Here is a 9,087-nt window from a genome sequence, read left to right on the forward strand (position 1 = left end):
TCCATGGAAAATGTTCATAAAAATGAAAAAAAAAAACCCATCATCAGAATTTTCTGTGGAACATTTTTCCACAAACCAAACCACAACAAAGCAACAAGTGAAAATGTTTCCATTTGGGGTTTTTCACCCCAAATATGACATTTCTGTTGAAAATTTAATTTTATCAAAAAACTCAATTTCCATTAAAAAACAGCTTCAATGGAAATTTTTCAACCAGCCCCATTTATAGCCCTTTTCCAGCCTTTGTGCCTCCTCTCCCCACTAAGAAAAGGAGTACTTGTGGCAAAAAGTACGAAAGCTTATGCTCTAATAAATTTGTTAGTCTCTAAGGTGCCACAAGTACTCCTTTTCTTTTTGCGAATACAGACTAACACGGCTGCTACTCTGAAACCTCTCCCCACTAGTTAGAGTTAAACTTCTGGAGGCTTATTATGGTTGGGTTTTTTTAATGTGTTTTAAATGTTTTTTATGTTGAAGTAATGAAGACATACCCAGAGCTCACATTTGCAGGCTTGCTGCATTTACAGCGGTAGCATCTGAGTTTTGCACCTGCTTTGCCATGAGGTTCCAAGTGTCCATAGAGATAAACATGAAAGCCCAGCTGACCACAAATCTGCCCCACTACTTACATGCCTCACATGTCATTAGCCAGGCTTCATTCATTAATGTTTGTAGAAAAGCCAAGCTTATTAATGATTAATTACTATTGTCATTATACTGCGGTAATAGATCTGCTTTTAGCTAGATACTGCGTAAAGGATCACAGGGAATTCTGGGATGCATCTGCAATGACTTGTAACTTTCTCTATGTAAAGAAAAAAGAATCAATAAATGTGTTTGTTACTAGCAATAAAGCTAAGACCTTGGGCATTCTTTAGGAGCTACACATGAGGTGCCTGAAACAATGCCAGCCAAAAGCCGGAGAAAGCAAAGTAACTGGGCTCCTGAATGTGAGAAGGAAAGAAAGATTCCTCAGAGAACAGCCAGAGGAGGGAGATGCAAAGGAGCACAGGATGAGGAGGGGATAGAAGGCTCAAAAACGGCAGCTATTCTGTCTCCATTAGCCCCAGAGCAGCTCTCTGCGCACTGCCCACATCCCACGCACACTGGATCTGCCCAAAGAAGGAGAGAATCTGCAGATTGGTGCAGGCAATTGCTGATTGGATGAGTAATCTAGGAGAAAGAAAAGGAGTACCCGTGGCACCTTAGAGACTAACAAATTTATTAGAGCATAAGCTTTCGTGAGCTACAGCTCACTTCATCGGATGCATTTGGTGGAAAATACAGAGCGGAGATTTATATACACACACAGAGAACATGAAACAATGGGTTTATCATACACACTGTAAGGAGACTCTCCTTACAGTGTGTATGATAAACCCATTGTTTCATGTTCTCTGTGTGTGTGTGTGTATATAAATCTCTCCTCTGCTTTTTCCACCAAATGCATCCGATGAAGTGAGCTGTAGCTCACGAAAGCTTATGCTCTAATAAATTTGTTAGTCTCTAAGGTGCCACGGGTACTCCTTTTCTTTTTGCGAATACAGACTAACACGGCTGCTACTCTGAAACTAATCTAGGAGAGTGTCACAGTCACACTCATATTTTTTCACCTAAGGAGATGAAGCAAAACCTTGCTGTCTGTGCTGTGATTATGTTATCCCTTCCTGTTTTTATTACTATTACTGGAAGTGCCCAGTCAAGGGCCATGATCCTATTGTGTTAGATGCCATACAGGTAAGTAACCTGGAGATAGCTCTTGTCCCAGAGAGCTCACTGTATAGGTCTATGACAAGATGCAGCAGATGGATGAGTCAAACAAAGAGGATGAAAGAGTAGGAGTAAAATGAGCCCCCTTTGTTTTGCCACTGGGACGCAGGGGGAAGGGGGGACAAAAAAAATAAAAAACCCAAACACCATAAAGGCTACATTTTTCATAGAAAAATATTTCTTCAAAATATTTCAATCTGATCTACTTCCTCTGACATAAAATGTGTTTGTTTTTATTGCTCTTTTGCCTTTTAAGTTTGCTACATTACCTGTCAAACCTTTTCATTAACCTAGGCTGCAAGGGCTGGGGCAGTCTACCTTGTTACGTGTCCATACAGCACCTAGCATGATGTCTCCCTACCTTAGATATTTATATGCCCCCCCAATTACTGTAGTATATGAGCATCTCACCATCTTTAATGCATTTATTTTCACAACACCCCTGTGAGTTAAGGGAGTGCTATTATCCCCATTAGAATAATAACAGGAGGAGATCATTCCTGGAGCTTTAGCTAGTGGGTTGCCAATAGATGATGCAAGTTACTCTCCTGTCTCCCTCACTTGGGCTTCCCTCTTGGGTTCAGGATATTGGGGTATCAAGAAGACACGGCTTTGGTGGGTGAGATGGCTGTTACAGTAACCTTGGCCATCCTAAATGAGCATCATGTTTTCTTCCCACTGGTGGATTGTGTGCAATGGAGAAATAATAAAGACCTTTCTGTTGGTTCAGGCATCTGGCTATTTTTATTGTTGCTGCACTTGTTCGAGGAAAGAACCAGACACAACACTGGAGATGAAGGTGGATGTTGGACACTGGAGAATAATTTCATAATATCATTTATCTGGACTAAGTAAGGGAGGTGCAGCACCTCCTGACAGGGAATGCCATTCATACCAGCCTTGTTTCAGGCTGAGGTAGAGGCATCTATCATGTAAATTAATTCTGAACCATGTCAGCAGGGTGCATATATTGAAGGGATAATGTGTGGATGATATATTTCATTACTCTAGTCCTTATTTATCTACTTCAACATTTTTTTAAAAAACAAGGAGTTCTAGTGGTAATTGACAAATATCTGTACAATAGAAGGACATGATTATCCAAGGGGCTCGGGAGGCACTTGAATCCATTGGATAATCAGGTGCTATTGGGTTAGCTAGGGATCAGGGGTCAGCACTAGAAACTTGCTTGGGACTCTGATCTCTTTTACAGTGCAGTGAAGGCAACACTAAACCTAGGAGATCTGGGACTCAATCCTGCAAGGTGCTGGGACTTTTCCAAGGTGCTGAGTCCCCTCTACCCCCATTCAAGGCAGTGGGAGCTGAGGGTTCTCAGCACCTCAGAGAGGGTACATTTTGGAAAAGCCAGAACATATCTTGTCTCTTGGCCTTTGGTTTCTGTCCTCTCTTAAATGTTCCCTTGTAGGACACCTTGGACAACTGTATTCCAGGTCCGCCTCTGTTGACCTGTGTGAGAGCTCAGAGATGGCAGCAGTTGTTCTCACCACGCCAAGCCAAGATGTTGTTTTCCACATTAAAGAGAGGGTAAAAGCCCTCCCTCTGAAACACGAGGAGAGAACCAAGGCTGCTGGAATAATTAATGGGTTCATTGACCCATTCATTAGCTACCTGAAGGAGTATCCAGAGAGGCCCTACTTTAAGGAGGTGACCAAGCTGACCATGGGCAGCTACTATGAGTTTGTGAAAGTGAGTAACTCTATGCTAACTATCCTAATAGCATCATGAATTGGGATCACAATGCTGTCATTTTATCCAGCAGGACTAACACAAAGGAGAGATAGGTCTAGCATTCAGTCTGGGAAGGAGATCCCTACATTCACTGCTTTTCGGCTGATATGGCCAGTTCCTGCCCTCAGCTATGCCCATCTATCCAAGGTTTTTCTATAGTGCCTAACATTGTGGATTTTTTTATATAGCAACTTTTACCACAGCATGTTTTATATATTGTCTGTCACTGTGGTGATTTTAAGGGATTGCAAGAGTATAACTGTACTTGGCCATAGTTATAGCTTTCTTTCCAGATTTCTAAGGGCCAGAATCTGATACTCTTACTCACTCTGAGTAGCCCTTTAATCCTCAAGTAGTCTCTTTGACTCAGTGATTAGTCAATGGAACCACTACTAGAGTAATTTAAGATACTTATCATGGTGGGTTAGAGTATCAGAATCTGGTCATAAATAGTGAATTCAGTTCACTGTCCAGATGCTTAATAGTGCTTGTGCTGTGTTGGGGTCAGTTTATACACATATTCCATTCATATTCATAAATCTGAGGATCTAGCTCTCTATATACAGAGCTATACATACAGACAAAGAAGAATCAGTTTATCTACTGCCGAAGAGCAGCCTTCTACGAGGCATAAGTGGCAGCTATTTAACTGCTCCCAACTGTATTGCACAGAAATAGTATAGAAGTGAAGGAAAGCTTATATCCATAAGTAGAGGGAGACTTTAGAGCTACAGGTGTAATTAGCAAGATTGGGATTAGGCCAGGATATCATGTCTAATATCCTAACTCTTGCAAAAAGTGACATGGAACCTTTAATGACCACATTTGTGCAGGGCTGAAATGGCACATCTAGCAGCATGGTGACCCACATGCCACATTAAAGCAATGGTTTAATGCTAACTTGGAGGACAATCGTGTATTGAATCACCAGTATCAGCTCCTGCATTCTGGTGACCAAGGGGTGACTTAAAGCTGCCCTAGCTGGGCAGCTGAGGATTCTCCCAGCATGAGAGACTCTTTGGCTGATATAGAGCCAGTGTAGCCATCTCTATGCCATCCACCCCACCCTATAAAGGGGCATCTCAGAAATATGCTGGGGTAGCAGGGGTGGATGGGGGTGTGGCCAGAATTCATGGTGCTTTGGTAATCTCCACTGGCATAACAGCTCCTAGGGAGCTGTTGCAAACCAGCCTAACGTTGAGCTGCTAACTTCTGCAGGGGGCTGAACTGGCCCTTGGCAGCCCCCAGGATCGGTACAGCAGAAAAGTGCTGCCCCTCAGGCCATTATTCCTTATGGATAAGTTGACCAGCACTATCTACAGCCTCAGAATCCTTCCCTGATATGTTCTCTGGAAAAGCTCAGGAAGCTAATGTGAAATAGTGGGGACAGCAAATGAGCGGCCAGGATTCTGTCCTCCCTACATGCATGATGCTTGCCCAGTTATTCAGTTGCACAGCCTCTAATGATGAAACCTTTCCTATAGATTGATCACCCAGATGAATTTGACCTGATGCTGGCTCTGCCAGTTCCAAGATATGTTAAGTACACGGAGGTGGATGACTGTAATGGGCTCTACTACAAAGTTACTTTACCGAGGAAGCTCCGGAGCTTCCCCACACCTTTTCTGCTGGAGCATAGGAGTACCGTGTCACCTGTGAAAGTCCTGGAGGAATTCAGGAAACATGTCAGCCAGTTCATCGCATCATCCTACAAAGGTAAGCAAATGCCTTTGACTGCAGATATTCCTGGTCAACCTTTTCAGCATGTGGGCTGTGAGCAACTTTGCCTGCCATTAATATTAGTAAATAGATAAAATTGTGAATGAATATAGTGGGTATGAAAGTATGGGATGGAAAAGCACTGCCTTGAGCCGTGCACTGGGTAAACTTCACTGCCAAAGCCACCTATCCCACTATTCTATGTCTAGTCAAGCAAATGTGATATTGTTTTTGATGAGATTACCAGTTTGGTAACTGTAACTGGGTAACTGTATTGACATAATATGCTTAGACTTCTTAAAGAATTTGACTTAGTACTTCCTGACATTCTGATTGAAATTCAGCACTATACAAAATTAATATAGCACATAATAAATCAATTAAAAACTGGCTAACTGATGGATTTCAAGAAGTTATCCTAAATGGGAAATCATCATCCAAAAAGTCGTTTCTAATGGGGTTCCACAGGGACTTGTCATTGGCCCAGTATTATTTATTAATTATTTGGAAGAAAATATAAAATCATTGCTTGTAAAATTTCCAGATGACACAAACATTGGTGGAGCAGTAAACCATGCTAAGGCCAGATCAGTTATAGAGAGCAATCTCAATCACTTTGTAAGGTGAGATTGCTTGACCAACGTGCATTTTAATACAGCCAAATGCAAGGTCATATATGTGACAGGTTGGATCACAGAAACCCCCTTTGGGACTGCCACCTGATGTGCTGAGACTACCTCTGAGCCTCTTTTCCCTGCCAGCTTGGGACTTCAGTGCCCTGCCTGGTTGTGCCAGACTCGCTAGCCTGCTACAAACACAGACCCAGATGTGAACCACGTTCAATACAAACTGTAGGCTTAACTGACAACAGCTTAAGAAGTGTACCTGTCTCCAACACTCAGGTACCCAGCTCCCAGTGGGGTCCAAACCAAATAAATCCATTTTACTCATAAATTGTTCATCCTTTATAACACTGACAGAAATATCCACATCCAATATCCAAACATCCACATGTTTGCCTCCTCTAGTCCCCAGGTATTAATACATACTCTGGGTTAATTAATAACTAAAAAGTGATGTTATTAAATACAAAAATTAGGATTTAAGTGGTTCCAAGTAATAACAGAAGTTATTATTAATAAAGTGAATTACCAAGCAAAATAAATGAAAACACACAAGTCTAAGCCTAATATAATAAGAACTAAATGCAGGTAAATATCACCCTCAGAGATATTCCAATAAGCGTCTTTTACAGACTAGATCTCCTCCTAATCTGAGTCCAGCAATCACTCACACCCCTGTAGTTACTGTCCTTTGTTCCAGTTTCTTTCAGGCATCTCCTGGGGGTGGAGAGGCTACCTTTTGTGCCAGGTGAAGACAAAATGGAAGGGTCTCCCAGGACATTATACAGTTTCTTTCTTGTGGGTGGAAACCCCTCCCTGTGTAGAATCCCAGCTACAAGTCTTGGAGTCACATGGGCAAGTCACATGTCCATGCATGACTTAGTTCTTTACAGGGACGTTCTCAGGAAAGCTCAGTTATGGATTGGCATCTATCAAGGACCATTGTTCGCCAAGTACTTCCATTTACTTGAATAACCCCTTCACACTATGTTGATCAAATCTGCCTTAGGTGCTTTCTGCAGCAAACACTTTAAATACAAACACAGAGCCAACACTCATAACTTCAGATATAAAAATGATACATGCATATGAATAGGATGCATACATGCAGTAGAACATAGCCTTTGCAAAGATATGTTACATGGCATATGTAGCATAAAACATATTCCAGTTATGTCATATTTACATTTATAAGCATATTTCTATAAAGTGTTATGGGTGCAATGTCACAATGTAGACCTTGGAACAAAGAATGTAGGTTACACTTATAGGATGGGGTACTCTACCCTGGCAAGCTGTGACCAGGAAAATGATTTAGGAATCCTGGTAGATAACCGGGTTGCAGAGTAGCAGCTGTGATAGTCTGTATTCGCAAAAAGAAAAGAAGTACTTGTGGCACCTTAGAGACTAACAAATTTATTTGAGCATAAACTTTTGTGAGCTACAGCTCACTTCATCGGATGCATTCGATGAAGTGAGCTGTAGCTCACGAAAGCTTATGCTCAAATAAATTTGTTAGTCTCTAAGGTGCCACAAGTACTTCTTTTCTTTTTGGTAGATAACCAGTTAAACAAGAACTCCAGTGTGATGCTGTGGCTAAAAGGACTAAGGTGATTCTTGGATGTATAAACGGTAATATTGCATAGGAATAGGGAAGTAAATTCTATCTTTCTGTATAGTGATGTGCTCTAACAGAGTCTTGGATGAGAACATTAAATACATTAATGAGTTGGGAGTTGAACGTAGATCTCTGGAGATGATTAGAGAACTAAAGCACTGCACTGTATGGGCCTATTCAAGTGACACTGTGAATATTACAGATCTCCATCATCCTGAGGAAAGTTGTGGCTTTCATAGTCTAGAAATCCCTTGGTGGGTTTGTATAGACGTGGTTGCTGGATATTGAATTGGAGATGCTAAAATCAATCAGTTCTGCCTGATATCCTCTGTTTTTGAGCTCCACAGTCTAATTCTGTGTTTGCCTATTGGCTCCCCAGTGCCTTTCCCAGGGTGGAAAATGAAGCTAAGCAGGAAGAAACAGAACAGCCCAGCAGCTACTGTCGTGCTGCTGGATGACAAAGGTGGCCAAGTCATGTCTGTAGATCTCGTTCCTGCTTTGGAAATCTCAACCCCCTGGCCTGATTAATGCAGGGTAGGGAAGGATGTTGAAAAATGGCTGGGGAAGAAAACCAAGCAGAGGAATAAGTCATTTTATTTTGTTGCCAAGCAGCCACGTGGGCACGATGACAAAGGTAATTTAATACCTTTCCTAACAAACTCTATCCACCTCATCAGACTTCTCTGTTATGGTGCTGATATTAAGATAGAGTTTACAACTTTTCTGCTTATGGGAGGGATACAATAAACTAAAGAACCAAAATCTGCCTTGAAGCTGGGAAACCTGCCTAGTCCTGCTGTCCACCATAAGGTCTGGAGCCCACTCAGTCTGTGCTATTTCCTAGATCTTATTACAAATCTAAAAAAATGCCCTCTCTGAGTTATATCAATTTTGACAAATCAGAGAGGTTCAGAGAAGAACTAGGAAAATGATTAAAGTATTAGCAAACATGTCTTATAGCTACAGAATCAAGGAGCTCAATCTATTCAGCTTAACAAAGAGAAGGCTAAGGGGTGATTCAATTAGAGTCTATAAGTACCTACATGGGGAACAAATATTTAATTATGTGCTCGCGTCAGTCTAGCAGAGCAAGGTGTAACATGATCCAATGGCTGGAAGGTGAAGCTAGACAAATTCAGACAGGAAATAAAGCATACATGTTTAACAGTGAGGGTAATTAACCATTGGAACAATGTACCAAGGGTTGTAGTGGATTCTCCATCAATGATCATTTTTAAGATCAAGATTGGATGTTTTCTCTGAAAAAACTGCTCTAGGAATTGTTTTAGTAAAGTTCTATGGCCTGTGTTACACAGGAGGTCAGACTGGATGATCACAATGGTTCCTTCTGGCCTTGGAATCTGTGAATTTGTAAAAGGACATACAGCCAAACCGTCAACACCTGTCTCCTCTCTTCACCCAGTATTTCATACACTAATTTCCTTATTTGTTTTTTAAGAAAATAGCAACGATAACTTTAAATTATCCTTAAATACCTTTTCAATATTTAAGTAGCTTTAATTTGAGGACCTAGATTTAGGACAATGCCATTGATGTCTATTCACACCTGGAGAGCCTGGCATTGTGATGGCTATGTAATGTTGTTCT

The 9,087-nt window shown here is 41.3% G+C and overlaps 1 protein-coding gene across 1 annotated transcript; it reads left to right on the top strand.

Moving 5' to 3' along the window:
- Nucleotides 1-3,255: 3,255 nt before the first annotated feature.
- LOC119857808 (cyclic GMP-AMP synthase-like) lies at nucleotides 3,256-8,230 on the top strand. Its single transcript, XM_038407238.2, has 3 exons — nucleotides 3,256-3,477; nucleotides 5,004-5,235; nucleotides 7,859-8,230. The coding sequence occupies exons 1-3, from the start codon at nucleotides 3,256-3,258 to the stop codon at nucleotides 8,005-8,007; spliced, it is 603 nt and encodes a 200-aa protein (XP_038263166.2). The 3' UTR covers nucleotides 8,008-8,230.
- Nucleotides 8,231-9,087: the final 857 nt, after the last annotated feature.

This window comes from Dermochelys coriacea, chromosome 6, assembly GCF_009764565.3.
Source record: "Dermochelys coriacea isolate rDerCor1 chromosome 6, rDerCor1.pri.v4, whole genome shotgun sequence".
Classification (NCBI taxonomy): Eukaryota; Metazoa; Chordata; order Testudines; family Dermochelyidae; genus Dermochelys; species Dermochelys coriacea.